This window comes from Pecten maximus, chromosome 18 (genome assembly GCF_902652985.1).
Source record: "Pecten maximus chromosome 18, xPecMax1.1, whole genome shotgun sequence".
Taxonomy (NCBI): domain Eukaryota; kingdom Metazoa; phylum Mollusca; class Bivalvia; order Pectinida; family Pectinidae; genus Pecten; species Pecten maximus.
In genome coordinates, this window is record NC_047032.1 from 8953988 (window position 1) to 8974659 (window position 20672).

Below are 20672 nucleotides of genomic sequence, written 5' to 3' on the forward strand. Positions count from 1 at the left end.
TAAAATGCCGCATTTGCGCATGCTTGAATAATGGTTGCGTCGAACATTCCAAGCGAGCGGGAAGCAACGCCTTGCTTCCTGATTTAAAGGATCAAAACGTTAACTCAGAACAGAAGATGTCCTTGAAACCGAAACTTGTAATAATTATTCAATTAATTATGATACAGAGGTAATGTAGTACGAAATATCCGATGAAGATTTTGTTTGAATTTTTCGCTTCACATACATCTCGTTAACATGCCGTTCCGCCATTTTTACGATTTATATATATTCGAATAACATCAAAACAAATACATGTGTTCAGTTTTAAGTTGATGTTTTTATTTTAATGTTTAAGTTTATAAGATACTTTACATAACATTTTGCCGCTTTTCACAGTTAGCAGGCATCTAAAACATATGTTTATGCAGTAGTTGACGTCGAAATGCACTGTCATTCCTTTTATCGGCGGATAAAACGTAGCTCTGTTGTAAAATTGACTGTAGATCTGTTTATTAATAAAATTGAAAATGTCCTGCAAATAGATTATACAGTATTATACAGTATGTAGGCCTGGCACTTACCACCACCATACGAATAGATAGTGTTGCCCGTATATACCAATTCATAGCCCGAGTTTCCTCTGACCATTACACCAGACATTATGGTGTCAGGGCCAGAGGAAACTCGGGGCTAACCAATTCAATGCAACATATGTCACAGTAACTGTTGTAGCTGAAACACTCTTTCCCAAGCAGCCGATTTTTAAATGCTTTTCTGCTACAACAGTAGTGCGAGGGACCAGACTAGGAATCAAACCCCAGGACCTCGGATCTCTCGACCACTCCAACCATTTAAGCTATATGGTGTTCACCCCGCTCTAGTTCTGCCACCATTCCACAACAAAGTCCTGACCCCAAAGTCGCAATGACCTAGAATGACTTATTCATACCCTGCCTACACTGCTCTCCAGCAGGGTATGAAGTCCCTCCCAATGCCGATAGTGTAGCAAGCCCCGATGTGATTCACATCGCGCAGTATTTAGCTATGGTTATATTTTTCTCTGATAAAAATCACATGTAAATTGATGATTCTGGTATTTATTATCAATATTCAATCTACAAACCTGCACATTATGTCAATTGTTTGACAATAAATGGTAAAATCCAAAACAAGCATGACGTACGGATATATCAGTTCAAACATACCACCATCTGTCAGAAATTGTTTGTCCATCGTCCAGAGCTACGTTATCGCAGCTAGCAATGACCGTAGTCACCGTACAGTTAAGACGTAGCTGCAACAACCGTTCCGTACAGAGATACGTAGTGTATTGTCTTGGTTAGATTGAATGCTATGGGTCCCATATGTCCAGTAATTGAGCAGAATCAGAATCATTAATTTAAATAACATAGAGCTCACATCTCATATGAGTAAAATAACATTTATATGGTACATGCATGTCAAAATTTCCAAAATTTCAAATAACAACAGTTCAAAACTAAACTACCTCAAAAAATCGAATCAGATCATTGGAGACCGAGTAGCTCTCTTGGAAGAGCATAAAGTTTAGAGGTCATCACAGGTTCGAACCTCACTCTAGCAGTGCGTTTTCCCACTCCTCATATCTAAGAACATAAGTTGCCGGGTTTAGGGTTTAATATTGATGATGGGTATTTTTTAAATGCATATTTTTTAGGTCACCTGAGAGGAAGTCTTAAGTGACCTATATATTCTAACTGCCTTTCGTCAATCGTCATGCAATGTGCATCTGTAAACAATTTACATTTTCGACTTCTCCAAAACTGCTGAACCAAATTTAATGATATTTGACAGGAAGCTTCCATGGCCAAAGGTCAACCAAAAGTGTGAATTATATGGTCCCGATTCCAAGGTGCCTGAGGGGCAGGGCAAAAAGGGTCAAATTGAATAAATCTTTCTCTCTACTCCCAGATATGGTAGAATCAAATACTCTTCAAAGAAAGAAAGGTGTAAAGGTCTTTTACCAAAATTGTGAATTTCATGACCCTGGGGAGGGGGTAAAGTTTATTTAAGTTTACATAGGGAAATCATGAACATAATTTGTTCCAATTGCCATTGGAAATAATACAAACATCGTTAGAATTATCAGTATGGGAAGCCTGTTGTAAACTATGTGTATAATGGCACTGACTATCCCCAGAGGCTTATATATGTGCAGGGCCTAAAAGGATCAAATTAACTGAAATTTCAAGATACTTCTCCTACGTAAAGTAGAATCAAATACTCTTCATAGATGGGTCTTAAGGTGCTTTACCAAAATTGTGAATTTCATAACCCTGGGGCCTCCCGTTTGCCCCTGTGGAGGGGGTAAACTTTACTATAGTTTACATAGGGAAATCACAGTTTTGACTATCATTTGTTTGATTTCTATTGGAATTTATTCTATCTTTGTTAACATTATCAGTATTGGATGACAGTTTGATGGTATATATATATATATATATGCACATGTTGGCCCTAACTAGTACTGACCTCCTGGGCTAATAGGCGGGGCCAAAAAGGGTCAATTAGATTAACTTAAATATTTCAAAACTCAGGTGACCGTTAAGGCCCATGGGCCTTTTGTTATTATCTTGAAATTGTCTTCTGTATGTTCAAATTCCCTACATCTATAGTTCACAGGCTGTCATTATCAAAACAATGTTATACCTGATAATGTTTTTCAATAGTGATTTTTACAGTTATTGCCCCCCCTGTTAATAAATTTAATGATCAAATGGTTTCCTATTTTTCAGAATGCAGATTAACAGAAAACAAGTATTTGAAAGCAACTGAACAAAAAACAAAATGGATGTCATGTACACGACTTTGCTTGAAGGTTTGTTTGTGTTTCCAATATGTATTTATCTTATGGTATATTTGTCATTCCTGTCTATTTGGAAGCAACACTTCAAATTTTTACCCTAGAAACAGCTAAAGTTAACTGTAAAATCTTTTTTTTTTTTTAATTCCATCCATCTGTCCCTGAGGAGAAAGCAGCTTGAAATTATATGATTTCAAGCTTAGGTGTCGACTTCGTATGTCTAAAGCACATTTCATGCACCCAGTTCATCTGTCGGTATACATGATATTAGGTGTGCACATGTATTGACAGACTAGGTGAATTCCTGTGGTCTGAAGCAATAATTAGTATAAACCTTCCTAATGGAAATTCAAATAATTTGCAAGTTTGAAAACATATTTTTAAATTTGTAAAAATCATTGTGCAGGATATATTGGATCTTCTGTATCCATATGTAATGATCATTAATTGTATGTTGGTGAATTTCAGTGTGTGATGTGTGTGGCAATCAGCACCCTACAGAGTCCTGTCCAGAACTAGGACTAGATACAACAGGATTGGTAGGAGAGACCAAATCAAGGTATAATGATAATTACGTAATCAAGCAAAGGTGATCAATATATACATGTATCTCTGCAGTTACCTTAAGCTTGAACAGTCAAATATCTCTATCCCTTCTAACTGTACAAGTCAAATATCTCTACATCTCCTGACTTAACATGTCAAATTTCAGACCTGTCAAGTTCTCATGAACAAAATGCAGGTCATTACTCATAAAAATGCAGGTCATAGCACTCCAATGCAGGTCATTGCGGGTAACGGCATTTCACTTGAAAGAAAAACAATAAAACTGAAAAAATTTATCAACATGTGTCATTTAATAAGCATTTCTATGCATACTTCATTCATTTACATGAATGTTTTACATTGTAAGTTGTTGTAGCTGTTTTTGCCATCTTCAAAACATTGGTGGAAGGTTGATAATCACAGCAATCACTGTCACAGTTTATTTTGGTAGAAAGCAGTGCACATAAAGTGTCATTGTTCATGTCACTCCTGAAATCTCAAAAGGGAGGTTATGTTCTGCCACAAAGTAACTAAATAAAGTCTCTGCCAAAGTAACTTTATCCTGTACAGGATCTTTACAAGGAGATACGAATGCAGAAATCGATCTAGAATATACCATTGCATAAATTACAAAAAGCATCATGTGGACCAACGGCACTCTTCCTGATCCATGAGAAATCCTTTTCCCATGCCTTCTGAAAGTTACATACATATTTTTTTCTTTTACTAGGACTGCTCACGGCAGCCGGTCCCGATAAATTTCGCTTTCTGTTGGTAGACATTCAATCGGTTCCTACAGATGTCTAACTGCGGTGTGATACATTTAGCTATCGATTATGCCTATATAGTTCTTTTAAATAGTGAACATCGTTCAGAAAACAAAGAAAGTTTTAACACTTACCTGTGCAAGCCTTCATACACGCCATTTTTGTTGTTGTTGGATTATCTGTTCGGTGTCTCAAATTGTGTTCCTACGCATCAAAGAAAAAATCCGAGGTAGCTCGAATGAAAACGAGATCTTACTGAAATGCGAGAGATTCAAAACACCCGTCAGGAGCTATTTCTGTCTGCGGGTTATAGACCGATTTTCCGGGAGTGACCCGCAAAATGCGGGGCACTTGACAGGTCTGTCAAATATCGACCTCTCTAAAGAAAATTATGTTTACTGTATTTGACCTAATAAGGGCGCCCCTACCTTTTTTCAAGGAAATAAATCTTTGACTGAGTGTCAAAATGGTGTTAAAAAGTAATAATTCATGTGAAATGTTTTGCTACTTTATGTGTTCAATTTTCTTCAGCAAATTAAGTAACTGGAACACAAGTTTTCGCCACATTTTGTCTATTCCTATTTCCTACAGATGACATGTCAGTGCAAAGAGTACCTGAAACTAAACACACATACAAATAATAACTTACCATCTTTATTTGAAGATAAAGTAAAAGACTTCATTCTTGTTGATAAATAACTTTTGTTCAGAACAGAAAGCTAGTAAAAGACATCGTAAATCAATTATTAGGTCAAAGAAAACGATGTCTGATATGATCTGGGAAATCACCTGTGTCTATAAATAGAACACAAAAGAGTTCCATTTGAACATAAATGGTGGAACACACGTTCTCTGGTCTAAAGATCAGCTGGCATGGTTTACAAGTTTACAGGACTATTCAAGTGATGTTTAAGCTTAATATATGATAATGAATAGATCTCTTCATCTGGAATATTTTTATGACTGAATTAATTTACCGTTTCCACAGCCTTGGGTATTCTGCTATAAGGTATAGTCTGTTTCATAAACTTCAGAATAACTTATCTTAATAAGGTTGCCCCCACTGCCAATTACCCACGCCCTGCGCCCTTATTAGGTCAAATACGGTATCTCTACCTCTTCTAAATCTAAAAGTCAGAAATCTCTACCTCTCCCTATATATACTATACATTGCAAATATCTCTACCTCTTCAGACTGTAAAAGTCAAATATTTGTACCTCTTCGACTGTACAAGTCAAATATCTCTACCTCTTCAGACTGTACAAGTCAAATATCTCTACCGCTTCAGACTGTACAAGTCAAATATCTCTTCCTCTTCGACTGTAAAAGTCAAATATTTGTACCTCTTCAAGCTGTACAAGTCAAATATCTCTACTGCTTCAGACTTCACAAGTCAAATATCTCTAACTCTTCAGACTGTACAAGTCAAATATCTCTTCCTCTTTGACTGTACAAGTCAAATATCTCTACCTCTTCGACGATCGACTGTACAAGTCAAATATATCTACCTCTTCAAGCTGTACAAGTCAAATATCTCTACCTCTTCAGACTGTACAAGTCAAATATCTCTACCGCTTCAGACTGTACAAGTCAAATATCTCTAACTCTTCAGACTGTACAAGTCAAATATATCTACCTCTTCGACGATCGACTGTACAAGTCCGATATCTCTACCTCTTCGACGATCGACTGTACAAGTCAAATATCTCTACCTCTTCGACTGTACAAGTCAAATATCTCTACCTCTTCAGACTGTACAAGTCAAATATCTCTACCTCTTCAGACTGTACAAGTCAAATATCTCTTCCTCTTCTGACTCTACAACTCAAATATCTCTACCTCTTCGACGATCGACTGTACAAGTCCGATATCTCTACCTCTTCGACGATCGACTGTACAAGTCAAATATATCTACCTCTTCAAGCTGTACAAGTCAAATATCTCTACCTCTTCAGACTGTACAAGTCAAATATCTCTACCGCTTCAGACTGTACAAGTCAAATATCTCTAACTCTTCAGACTGTACAAGTCAAATATATCTACCTCTTCGACGATCGACTGTACAAGTCCGATATCTCTACCTCTTCGACGATCGACTGTACAAGTCAAATATCTCTACCTCTTCAGACTGTACAAGTCAAATATCTCTACCTCTTCAGACTGTACAAGTCAAATATCTCTACCTCTTCAGACTGTACAAGTCAAATATCTCTACCTCTTTTAACTGTACAAGTCAAATATCTCTACCTCTTCGACGATCGACTGTACAAGTCCGATATCTCTACCTCTTCGACGATCGACTGTACAAGTCAAATATCTCTACCTCTTCGACTGTACAATTCAAATATCTCTACCTCTTCAGACTGTACAAGTCAAATATCTCTACCTCTTCAGACTGTACAAGTCAAATATCTCTTCCTCTTCTGACTCTACAACTCAAATATCTCTACCTCTTCGACGATCGACTGTACAAGTCAAATATCTCTACCTCTTTCAACTGTACAAGTCAATTATCTATAACTCTTCTGACATTATGTTTACTGTACAAGTCAAATAGCTACCTCTCCTTATACTGTACAATTTAAAGTTCTCATATACTTCACAGGGTGAACCCATGGTTGCTAGGGATGGGAATAATAAAATCTTTCACCCTCGAGGTAAGATTCTTAAGCTGCCAAACACTCTGCAAGCCTCAAACAAGCTCGTGTTTGTCAACTTTCATCTTGGGTTGAGATCCTTCAGTCTCATTCCCAAGGGGGTGAATAATTAATTTCTCTTACTCTTGTTTACGTATACCCTGTTATTTAATCAATATCAACATTGCATCGATGTAAGGAGTGTATTCCCTGATTAGGAAACATGGGGTATGAATTATACCACCAAAAATATTATTAATCAAAGTTTTTTTATTTATTACAGGGCACGGTTGACTTTACCTGATTTCCTGTTCGAAATAGATATAGCTGGGGAAGTAGGAGTGTTCACACGGGACTCGATACTACAAAAGAAGACACAGTTTGGGCCATTTGAAGCGAAGAAGACTACACATGAGTTCAGTGATGAAGGTGTATTTATTCTTAAGGTATTTATTATTATACGTCTTCCATCAATAATGTTTATTATATTACAATATTTCTAATTTGAAAGGAGATTTCGTAAAAGGATTTTTAGAAAAATTTCAGTTATTTTAATCCTTTCATGAAATGAAAGCTGAAATAGATCATAAATCGGCTTGTAGATGTATGGACCAAACACTACGCCTCTTTATAGGTCATTCGGAATGTACTTCAATTTTTTATCGATTTATTATCCCCTCGTGACAAAGTGAAGGGGATATAGCTTTCCGATTGTACATTTTTATACATATATACAATAAACATGTGTGAAAAGGTATGCTTGTATGTTCACTGGTGACTTCAGTATTAAACAAATTTATTCAAACTTCATATGATGGTCAAGTATGAGAATACCTGGTCACAACATCATTTTTTATGTAGATTTTCATCAAATTTATAAAGTGAAGATTTGTAGTTGATGTTACAGATGTTTCGTGTTGTTGAAGAATGACTAAGTCATGAATTGTAGCTATATAGGTTCCTCTGTTTATTGATGTGGGTGGAGGTGTACTATGTTGTATCTGTACGGCTAGGGGTGACGTATCCGACTCCGTATGATGTACATGTACAGCTAGGAGTGATGTATCCGTATGATTTATGACTAGGAGTGACAATAAATGTTGTATCCATACGATATATGGCTAGGAGTGACAATGATATAAGGAAAATAGGGTATATAACTACTATAAGATGTGCATTGGCTGGAATGATACATTTCCACCAACTTAATATGGTCATAGGGTACGTTTGTGACCTGAAGTATACATGTAAATACCACAGTAATCGAAACTACAAGAAGATATTGAGTACAAACAGTATTACATGAATATAATTACTGGTAATTGGCTAACACATGTACAGTACATGTAAAAACTAAATCTGATGATTAACAGGTTCTAAGCATAAGTATACAAACTGCTACTGAACATATTACAACACTATACATTTATATATATGGGTTTATGTTTCACAGTGCTTAAGTCAAGGACAAGGCCAACGTCGCTGTTATAATTACTATTGATAAAAAAATCTTTTTCAGCACTCAAAATCTAGTTACTCCATTATTTAATGCATCTTAATCAAATGTTGAACAAGTTGGCCTTTGGGCTGTTTGCAGGATATTTGAGCTGGGATACTTTCACACATAAGGGGATTTATAACACTTACATTGCCTTGTTATCTCTTCAGTCATTAAGGAAACTTTTTAGGTCACCTGAGACAAAGTCTCAAGTGACCTATTCTTATCCCCTTTTGTCCGTCGTCGTCCGTCGTCCGTCGTGCGTCCGTAAACAATTTACATTTTCAACTTCTTCTACAAAACCACTTAACTAAATTCAATGAAATTTGGCAGGATGCTTTTATGGCTAAAGGTCAACCAAAATTGTAAGTTATATGGTCCCCACCCCCCAGGGGCCTGTGGGGCGGGGCTAAAAAGGGTCAAATTGACTAAAATTTCAAAAATCTTCTTCTCTACTCTCAGATATGTTGGAATCAAACACTCTTCATAGATGGAAGGGTCTTAAGGTGCTTTACCAAAATTGTAAATTTCATGACCCAGGGGTCTCACGTTTGCCCCTGGGGAGGGGGTAAACTTTACAATAGTTTATATAGGGAAATAACATTTTTGACTTTAATTTGATTTATTTCTGTTGGAATTCATTCTAATTTGGTATACATTGTCAGCATGGGATGACGGTTTGATGGCATAAACATGTTGGCCCTGACTGACCCCCAGGGGCTGATGGGCGGGGCTAAAAAGGGTCAAATTGGCTGAAATTTCAAAAATCTTCTTCTCAAGACCGAAATAAGGTGGAATCAAATACTCTTTATAGTTGGAAGGGTCTTAAGGTGCTTGACTAAAATTGTGAATTTCATGACCCTGGGGTCTCAAGTTTGCCCCTGGGGAGGGGGTAAACTTTACTATAGTTTATATAGCGAAATCACATTTTTGACTATAATTTGTTCGATTTCTATTGGAATTCATTCTAAGTTGGTTAATATTATCAGCTTGGGATGGCAGATTGAGGGTATGCACATGTTGGCCCTTTCTGACCCCAAGGGGCTGATGGGCGGGGCTAAAAGGGTCAAATTGACTTAAATTTCAGAAATCTTCTTTTCAGACCGAAATAAGGTAGAATCAAATACTGTTTATAGATGGAAGGGTCTTAAGGTGCTTTACTAAAATTATGAATTTCATGACCCTGGGGCCACACATTTACCCCTGGGGAGGGGGTAAATTTTACTATAATTTGTATTGGGAAATCACATTTTTGACTGATTTATTTGATTTCTATTGGAATTCATTTAATTTGGTTAACATTATCAGCTTGGGATGGTAGTTTGATGGTATGGACGTGTTGGCCCTGACTGACCCCGAGGGGCTGATGGGCGGGGCTAAAAAGGGTCAAATTGACTGAAATTTTAAAAATCTTCTTTTCAAGACCCAAATAAGGTAGAATCAAATACTCTTCATAGGTGGAAGAGTCTTATGGTGCTTTACTAAATTTATGAATTTCATGACCCTGGGGTCACAAGTTTGCCCCTGGGGAGGGGGTAAATTTTACTATAGTTTATATAGGGAAATCACATTTTTGACTGATTTGTTTGATTTCTATTGGAATTCATTCTAACTTGGTTAACATTTTCAGCATTGAATGAAAGTTTGATAATATGCATATGTTGGCCCTGACTGCTGATGTGCGGGGCCAAAAAGGATCAATTAAATTAACTGAAATATTTCAAATCTCAGGTGACCGTTAAGGCCCATGGGCCTCTTGTTAAATTGTTGTACCATCTCAGATCACCATATAATTGAGAATGGTGCTTTCATTGAACAATTATGGACAAAGCTGTTTTTATTTTTTTTCTTTAAATTATAATATACCCTTTAAAATTGTCAAAGATTTCAGCAGATTTATTCTGTTACAGGTGACAACAAAGGATGGAACCTGTATAAGTCTTGACACGACCAATGAAAATGACTGTAACTGGATGTGTTTGATCCGTGCCGCACTCACAACCGAGGAACAGAATTGTATTGCTTACCAGATGGGAATGAATTTGTACTACAGTACCACAAAGGATATAGTCCCAGGGACTGAGCTCCGTGTGTGGTACGCCCCTGCCTATGCCCGTAGGATCGGGAAACCTGAGCGACCAGATGGTGTCAGTAAGGGTAGGTTAATGTTAATAAGCTACTGATCAGCAAGGTTTTCATCTCCTCTAGCCAAGGCTTCTGCTTATGTAATACTCCAAGAACCCTCGGCAGATATAGTCGTATTTAAACTGTCACGCCCTGAACTCCCAGGACATCCATTCAAATTGCGTTTTACATTCAGGCTTGGTTTTTTGTAGTAAGCAAAAATTGAGGCACCCAGTACAGAGCTACCTTGTCGACTATATCATGGCATTTTACTTAAATAGAGAGGCATACAATTTTTGGGGAAACATTCAGTGTTTGATTAATTGATAGAAGTCATTGATCACACATCTCATCTAAGCTTCCATGTACGTGTGTTTGAAAGTACATATAGGTAGCGCTCGTTTTGATTGGTAAAAAATTTCATGCGTATAGGGTACCGGGGAATAATTTCAAATCTCCGCTAGAGGGTCAGAACTGACGATTATATATCTGCCAAGGGTTTGTGGAGTGTAACGTAATCAGAAGCCTTGGCTAGCGAAGATGAAAGGTTTTACAAATGTACATGTCTCGATATTTCCCTCAAAGGTAATTTGAATTTACTGACAAAAGAAACAGCATCTAACAATTTATTGTTCTCTTACAGGACAAATTCCTTTTTTATTTCCTCATCAAATTTCGACAGGAGTATTATAGATATAGTGTCCATCGTCAGCTGCCCTTCCAAAATGTTTGTTATCCAGAGATCTCCTACATTTTCAACTGATATCTTTAGTTTTACACCAAGTACCTAGGTGTGCTTTATCAGCATGAGATAAGGTTGTGTTTAATGGCATTTTGATTTGACTATGATTACAGTTATAGTTATAGACTTTGATATTGTCTGGACAACTCCTTCAGTTTTAATCCAAATTTTTGAAACTTTGTGGATGTAGTTACTCGCACTGAAGTTATGAACTGGGCTCATTTTTTAAGTTTGCCTATTTTATGGTATTTACATCCCTTTTAGCTGTGAATATGGAATGAATCTGGTCTGTACAAGTCACAAAATCTACAGTTTTCATCCAAACTGTTCAATACTTTGTGGATGAAGTCATCTCACACTTGAGCTAAACTTATTTTTTGATTTTTTATGTTGGTTATGTATGCTCCATTTATCTTGTCCAGACAACTCTTCTCACAGCTCTCATCCAAACTTCTCATAACGTACATATGTACTGAGCAAACAGATACAGTACTTAGTGAATTTGAGATTATATTCATCCTTGTTAAATTGATTATTATATTGTAATACATTATTAAAGTTTTCTTGTTTCTGTGAAATTTCATGAAAAAAGTCTGAACATGAACATATAATCTCGAATATCATTGGACATATTTAAGACAATGTCCATTGTTTGTATCATGCATCCATCTGCACTTTATCTTGTCCGGGCTCTATCAATCTCCTACACTACTTGTCAGCTTCATACTTTGAGCTTATGTTCACCTTTTGCTTAGTGAGTCATTGTGAGACGACTGGTTGGCCCGTTGTCAGTATATTGTGACCGGCTGGGGTGTGCTGCTGGGTGTCTTCGGCAGTATGCTTCAGTGAGATAGCACTTTAAATCGGCAAAAGTTCCGGCCTATCACAAGGAGACTTAACACGAACATACCGCAGCCTCCCAAAACACACATACGCACTCACCACACGCATACATGTCGCACGCACGGGAGGCCGTCCTTAAATGACCTTAGATGTTAATAGGACGTTAAACAAAATAAACCAAACCAAACCAATGTATAAAAAGAAGGTCACTCTGACCTACATCAAAGAAAAATAATTGTCTTGGCTGTATCTCCTTCACTACTTTTCACTGAGACTTAATATTTCGGACACCAGTTCACTTGCATTTAAACTTCTTATTTTGCCTACCAAAATTATTGTATTCCAGAATTCATTAGATTTATATTAATGCAACCAAGATTGAAATGCAATTATTGATGAATTACTGAATACAGTTCGTCTGTCAAACCTTCAGTTGTAGAATTATAGTTCCTTCACATATTCAACTAATTGTTCTTGCCATATACTTTCACATTTGATGGAGACTAATTTGGCAAATTGTCTTGTTCCTACTGGCATATGAAATGGGATTTCTCACATACTTCACAGAGGGATCCGGGATCCCGTGGTTGTTAAAGAATTGGATAACTCTCACATAGGGTATAGAAAGACAGATGACACATGCTATGGTGCTGGTCACAATAGAGTATATAACATCATCACTTTATATAGCATATCATCACTTTCAATGTACATTTCATGGTAACATAATGATGGCATGATGTTAACGGTTTTCAAGAAGAAAAAAAATCAAACATGAGGTCTGTTCTTTGATCTGTGGACAGGAATAAAACAAGATAAAAATGTTTTTTCTGAATTAGCTGCTTATATTACCTCGGGAACAAGTACAACAATTAAATGGGCCACTCCACAATGTGTTGGAATCAATTAGGATCATGAATTATAGGAATTGCCAAAATTATGTTATCAGATTAGTGTGAAAAACTTTGTTGTGTAGATATAGTGGACAGCATATATACAGCCTTGATCAATTTAGTAAAACTAAGTGCAGTGATTACAAAAATGAGAAGGTATAATGTACTGTTGTATTGTTTTACAGTAATGCTGGGTATGAAAGTGATTTACCCCTCTGTGGAATACCTGCCAGACACAGAACAGACGGAGTCTTATGTTGATAAAGAAACAGAAGATGGATCGGAGGTAATTATCGAAAGTACATTTGGATATTTATGACATTTTCAGGAACTTAATTGAGGTTATAGATGATATATGTCATTATCAGAGTCTGTATTCTCCCACAATGCAACTGGACTGGGCTGAACGTTGGTGGGGAAATGTATAAACACTCAAATGGTTAGAGTGTCCGTCTATAGTTCGGAGGTCCCGGGTTTGAGTCCCAGTCTGGTCGTTTCATTTTCACTCTCCTGTTAAACAATGATGACATAAGTTGTAAAAGGTTTTTTTGTTTTAAGTTTTTTGTCAAGCTTTTCCATGTGTGTTGTGTGATGCTTAAAACTTCTTTTCTTACATTTATATATACCCCCACTTTGTAATTAAAGGGGTATATAATGATCACTTTGTTTGTGCATCTATAATAACACAGCATATATACACGATATCTCATAAATCCATTATGCATCGCACTATCAGGGTCTACACCTGATTAAATCTTGACCACTTTTAAAATAAACGGCTTGTGTACATGATACAATGTTGGTCATGAACTATTTTACGGATTTAGTTCATATTAACGTCATAACATCTCACCATCAAAGTTAACACATCAGATTTTATTGGTCATCAGTCAAGGTCAGAGATAAAAGGCCACACTTGAGACATGTGAGCAGCTGCTCGCTGTGCTTTTGTTTTATTTCGATCAAAAAGAAACCATTGTCAATATCATGTTCAAATGTTTGTTAGATAATGCTGTCGGCTGAAATAGATAAAATTTCAGTTAAACCTTCTTCAAGTGAAGTATTTCTAATAGAGCTTAGGTTAAAGTTCATTCTGTAAAAATAAAATTTTGTTTCATATCATTGCAGGTACCTTCTGCTACAAGGGAAGAGGTCGCGCCTAGCTATCTTTGTAAACGCTGTGGTGATTGCTTCGAAACAGAATCATGTTTGGCACTGCACCTTCGTCAACACATTATACCAGGATATTCCCCCGTAACATACAGAAAACACCGAAAAACCTTCAGACATTTAACAAAGAAAAGAGGGAGAAAACCTAAAAAGTTATTGTTAACAATTGAAAGAAAGAAAGTTAAAAGCACTGAAGAGATTGAGCATGACACAGAATCAGACACTGTGGGAGTTGAGGAATCACTCAAGGACGAGGGAGAAAAAGAAGGAAACAGTGATGAAGAATTTACACCAGTCATAATCTCTTCTACAAAAATTAAAAATGAAGGCCGACGTATTCAACCAAGACGAAGTCTAAAGGGCATTCGAACGTCGGGCTTTGAAGCAGACGAGAACTTTGTGTATGTCAAAATAAAAACTGAGAAACCTGATGATGGTTATGGAGGCTCGTCCAGTAAAAATAAGGAAGGGGAAGAAAGTATTGACGTTGTTCCTCCTTGTGAAACACCTGCTAATCCTGTAAAGGAAAAAGGAGAAGATGGTATGGAAGTGAAGACACCTCCTGCTAAACGAAGGAAAAGGGGGCGACCCCCAAAAGTCAAAGTTACAGAAACCTTAGCAGTAGAAAACTCTCCTCAAACATCCTCAAACAAAGATCATGTTGGCAGGCAAGAAAGCCTACCAGAGGAAACAGATGCTGATAAAGAGAAAGCCGTAACAGTAGAGAATGAAGCTGTCAATAAAGACACCATCTTGAACTCAGAAAAGGATGAGAGGTGTGACCCAGATGAAAAAAATGATCAAAACACAACTAATACAGCAGAAATTACAAATATAAGAAATATTGCTCAGGCTAAAGATGATATTAAAAGTTGTCTCTCACCGACAAAGGACGAAAATGAAAATCAGTCTTGTCACACTGGTTCTGGAGAACATGTTGATACAACTGCTTTGAGCAAAAATGAACAAGAAATAAAGATTGGGATTCATGAGAATGGTGGTCCATCATATGAGGACAACGACTTGTCAACACATACTGAAACCATGGAAGCTAGCTCTGTCATTAAAACGCAATCAAGTGGTGAAACAACTATGGTAGAAACTTCATCAGATTTGATTGAACCAGTGGAGGAACATACTGATGACACAGATTCTAATGGCAATTTAGTATCAGGCCATGTTGGAGATAGTAGCGCGTCTGCTAGCAACACTGACGGTATACATGTTCCAACCGTTGAATCCATTGCAAATATGACTGTTGATGACGATCTGCAAAATATTCTGGACGAGTTGGACAAGACTGACCGAAATGTGCAAAGCAACTCTCCATCACTGAGTAAGGAGTCCGATTTATCTGTAAAAAAGAAGGAAATATTGACCAGGAGTGAATTAACAGAGACATTAACACAGCAAGAAAAAGAAGTAGCGGCAGACAAGGATACTCAAACTCCCCCCGACGTTGATGAGGAGAAATCTACTGACGACAAAGAAGAAGAAAGTATCGTTCCTTTCATTCAACCTGGAGATGAACCCGAGGGAGAGCAGAGTGATCCCTCCACGATGCCCTTCCACGACTACGTGGTAAAGCTGGTGAAAAGTACGGATGAGTTGGAGGAAAATGCTTCGAATGACGAAGCATCGAAATTGTTATCAACGGACAAAATGATAGTAGAGGTTGATAGCAAAGAAGATTATGTTAAGTACATGGAAGTTGAAGATACCGAAGATGGAAAACATTACATATGCACATTGTGTGATAAAAAATTTCTACACGAGAAATATCTTCGACTTCACTTTCCTGTACATACCGGAAAGTTCAAGTGTAAAAAATGTGGTGCCAAATTCTGTAGGAATGACACACTGAAACGTCACCAATGCATATATAGCACCAAGGGAACTAATTCACAAAAAGAATCCATGTTAGCGACATGCGATATTTGTAATCAACAGTTTGCCAATGAAAAATATCTATTTAGACACTATGCTATTCATACAAATATATTCCAGTGTCTGAAATGTCACAAGTCCTTCTCTCGGAAGGATTCTCTTCAGAGACATATATTAAAATGTTGTCCCGAGGAAGCAGAAAACTATTCAGTTTTCTTTTGTAGAAAATGTCAGAAAACCTTTGCCACCAAGCTTGGTCGAGATAACCACGAGACTCACTGTAAGCAGAAGATGTGCGACCTATGCCATAGCGTATTTTCGTCGGAAATCCTCTTCAGTGCACACACGTGTCAATTTAGATACGAATCTAGTCGAAATAATAGCGTCAAATATAACTGTAGTCATTGTCCGAAATCGTTCAGTAACCTCAACTACCTTAAACAACACCTTCAACTCCACGAAGGAGGGTATATCTGCGAGCTATGTGGACGAAAGTTAAAGACCAAGGAAGAAAAGGATGAACATGAGATGATGTGCACGGCGTCTTCCGTTATACAGAGCGAAGGCAAGACTGCATGTCCGACCTGTGACCTTTCTTTCTCCGACATCAAACTGTACAGGGAGCATTACCATTCCCATACTCACCCACACCAATGCTCAAAATGTCTAAAACGGTTTGTAAAAATTGGCAGTCTACACAGCCACGTTTGTTCTATCGAGGAAGATAGAAACATGCTATTTTCATGTACCATATGCAATAAAGATTTCCGCAACGAGCGCATGCTAATGCGACACAAGGAAATTCATCAGGACCATAAAATTCAGTGCCAGCATTGTAGTAAAAAGTTTTACCGAAAGGATTGCTATTTGAAGCATGTCTGCAAGGAAGCGGACGGATCTGAAATGGATGTGGGTAGAAATGCTGAACTTCGAGCCCAGCAGGAAAAACTTGTTTGCCATATCTGTGGTAAAAACTTCGTCAGTTCTAGTAACCTGAACAAGCATATGAAAGTTCACGGAGAAAAGACATGTGTTTGTCATATATGTAACAAGAAGTTTCATTATTTTGAATATCTTCGCGTCCATCTCGATGGATTCCACAACAAAAAACACCAGTTCCAATGTTCAGAGTGTGGAAAGATTTTGACATCCAAACCAGGTCTCACGTCTCACATGAGACAGTTTCATTCCGACGAGAAAGAGACACATGCATGTCCAACGTGTGGCAAGGTCTTCAGTCAGAAAGGCAACATGAAAACGCATATGTATTCTCATACAAAAGAACGAGGATTCCAGTGTACTTTCTGTACAAAAGCGTTCAAGTATCCGGATCAGCTGAACCGGCACAAGCTTATCCACACGATGCAGAACAAACTTCAGTGTGATCATTGTGATAAGAAGTTTACTAAGTTGTACGACCTAAAGAAACACTTCGAACTGTTCCACAGCGGTATGATGTACGTCTGTGATGTCTGTGGTGCGCGAACTGGACACAGACACACAATGGTACGACATTACAAAAGAAAACACCCTGAGACAGCCGAACAGGCGAAGGAACCATCTTACCTAGATTCTCTGTTTAAACATGTAGATAAAGAGCCAGTCGTTACCAATGAAGAAATAATAGAGGATCAGCTTACGGATGGAATGCAAGTTAATAATGTCTCCAATTTGATTTGTGCAGAGGAATTTGTACCACAGTCGGCTGCAGAAGTATTACAGAGTCTGTCGAACACTGCCGTAGGCGGTGATCAACCTATTATTGTAGCCGACGGCGCTACTGTTATTCAAAATCCTGACGGCACTATCTCCATGCCTGGCCAGGAAGGTACTTTCAGCATACAGAACATCCAACAGACCGTAGAGGGCCCAGATGGTCAGTCCACAGTGGTCATTCTACAATTTGTCAGTCAGCAGGATCAGGAAGGCGTCACTCAACAACAGGAGGTACAAGTACAGGAGAGCGACACACAAGTCATAACGACTGGTGCTGTCCAAGGTCCTAGCGAGGAGGTTGAGGCATACGTACAGTCGTATGTGGTTAGTGGCGACCATCTGCAAGAGACTGTTTGATACACTAATACCTGTGCTTGGTAAGCTTTAAGGTTAATGAGCAGCTACAGAAGTAGATTAGTGTAACAAGGTGTCAATACAAACACAACTACCAAAACCACTGCAAACATACCCTATTCTCATTTGTAGATATTTAAATTGATCTTTCTCTGATGCGAGTTCATTTTTAAATTATTTTTCTGACTTTCTTTTTGTATAAATTCCAATTTATCTTTCTCTGAAGTGAAGTTATCTTGTAATCAAAAACCTGTTCGATTTTATATGTAAATTTTACACATCCATGGAAGCCTGATACAGATACCGACCGATTCCTACCAACTTTTTGATATCCCGAATTCATATGAAATTTTTTGCATTGTTAAAATGGATTCATGTGCATTTAAAAAAAAATTTAAATGCTGTCAATCAAAAGACTGCTATATGGCTTTATTCTGAATCATGATCACCGGACATACCTGTCGTTAAGTGTTTTGTTTAATTATGTTTCTCTTACACGGGCATGATATGGTTGGCTTGGGGGGCAATGCTAATATGGTAGTACAGTGAAACCTGGCGTAACCGATCACTGATTTAAACAACTCACTGTAACATCGAACTATCAGCCACATGCTCAACTGCCATTGCCGATACTGATTTTTACCCACACATTGACCCAGTTCAATACAGTGTCGGTAAACTCAGGTTTCACTGTATATAACGATATTCTAAAGCATGCATTTTAGAGAAGTTTTGTAAACTAGCTGAATGTTTTTTGTGTCTTTTCCTTATATAACACAGAGGTTCTGAACGAAGGTTACCTTTTGTGTAAATATCAACGTGACGTTTTTAAAATGTAATATATTTTGGTAAAGAATTTAGTGAAATTACTGACATTGAGAGTACTCGGATGTACATGTAATAGGCCTCTTTTATCAGTAAATATATAGATAGTGTGTATTTGAACAAAAATGCTTAATATAAAACATCAACAGAATATCCTCCGGTCGAGAAAGACAAAATATGAAGGTCACATCAAAAATTCATATTAGTGTACATATGTACCAACGTTCCTGATATTGATATTTTTCAACAAAACCCGTTGTAGTTACTATCTCTGTTATAAATAACTCCCGTGTTTTCAAGTTCTTTCATACATGTATATATGTACTGTATATATTTTTCATTTGAATAAAATTCAGACAAAGTTTGTTGTAATCATGTTTTCATATGTGTGATCTACACGTGCTATCATGATCACTTTAAACGTTTTTATGGAGGCGTTTACGATGGGTCAAATGTCTACCAGTTCGAATCTGAAGTTTTAACTTGGAACAGACTCTTTTGCAAGGTAAATACGCTTTGAAGATCTATAAAAGAAACATACAGGTACTTGGGTCATGATATTTGGCTACAGGTATGATATATTTTAAACTATGTTTATAATTTCAGCTTGAAACAAAAAGGCTATTTAATATTTTGTTGCTGTTAGTCGTTTTGATACATAATAACATGAAGGAATTAGAAACCGTCATGTTATTATGTATCAAAACGACTAACAGCAGCAAAATATTAAATAGTCTTTTTGGTTTCCAGCACGAAGGAATTAGAAACCAGGGGGCCGCGGTGGCCGAGTGGTTAAGGTGTCCCGACACTTTATCACTAGCCCTCCAACTCTGGGTTGCGAGTTCGAAGTTGCGGCCAGGTACTGACCGTAGACCGGTGGTTTTTCTCCGGGTATACTCCGGCTTTCCTCCACCTCCAAACCTGGCACGTCCTTAAATGACACTGGCTGTTAATATGACGTTAAAACAAAAACAAATTATAAACCAGCTTGACCAAATAGCTTGCGCGTGATTTTAAAATCATTTGGTTAGTAAACGATCATTAAAAGTGTTAACAAATAAGGATATCCATACAAGTGCTTCATTTTTAACTGTCCAAATTATTATTTAATTTATTGCTTGTTTAGAAGCAAATATAACTTACACCAATAAACTAGCCTTTACTTGTACGAATGTCGACTCGGCTAGTACGTTGATTATACACATTATAATAAGTGGTTGGACAAGAGTTGGTACCAGAAAAAAAATCTTGGTTTAAACTGTATTTTATTTGGTTATAGCAATGATACATACAAATAATACAAAAATAAGGATACAGAAACAAGTACTTGGTACTTATATAATCCGTCTCCTGATGTAGATATAGGCTATGGACCGATATTGACAAAATTTATAATACATATGTCATATATATTTATTTATATATATATAAGAAAATCTTCAGCCTTCGGGCTTTCTGATTGGTCAATTATTTTGGTATTTTCTAATCATTAATTTGATTGGTCAAATCAGCAAAAGTGATATTTTTCACTAGTGAAAAATATCACTTTTATAAAATGAATAATTTTTGATATTTCACTGGTAAAAATGTAATAAATTTGTATATGAAGGTCAAATCCGTCTAGAAGTTTCCTAAAAGAGAAGGGCTTAGTGACAACAGAAGCACCGATGAAATCAACGAGCAAGGAGTACGTTGAGGTTCGAGTTGAAGGAAATGTCTTCGAGGTATAGTTGATCGATATTTCCGGTTCTGGCTATTTAAGTGATTATATCCATATAATTAACCGGTGATCTGAAAATTGTAATGCTGAATTGTGATTTGTACTTGTCTCGATTATCAACTAGGG

At 37.2% G+C, this 20672-nt stretch overlaps 1 protein-coding gene across 1 annotated transcript; it reads left to right on the top strand.

The window, feature by feature from the left end:
* The first annotated feature begins 27 nt into the window (after positions 1-27).
* LOC117316192 lies at positions 28-19190 on the top strand. The gene is made up of 7 exons (XM_033870708.1): positions 28-169; positions 2757-2839; positions 3293-3383; positions 7058-7220; positions 10183-10429; positions 13060-13160; positions 14003-19190. Exons 2-7 carry the CDS (start codon positions 2809-2811, stop codon positions 18002-18004), a joined length of 4635 nt encoding a protein of 1544 aa, XP_033726599.1. The 5' UTR covers positions 28-169; positions 2757-2808; the 3' UTR covers positions 18005-19190.
* The last annotated feature ends 1482 nt before the right edge of the window (positions 19191-20672 follow it).

Bases quoted from the DNA above. Each gene is read 5' to 3' on its own strand.
- LOC117316192 (XM_033870708.1), top strand. From the start codon at position 2,809: ATGGATGTCATGTACACGACTTTGCTTGAAG. The intron at 2,840-3,292 runs GTTTGTTTGTGT...GGTGAATTTCAG, and splicing joins GTACACGACTTTGCTTGAAG to TGTGTGATGTGTGTGGCAAT. The intron at 10,430-13,059 runs GTAGGTTAATGT...ATTGTTTTACAG, and splicing joins ACCAGATGGTGTCAGTAAGG to TAATGCTGGGTATGAAAGTG.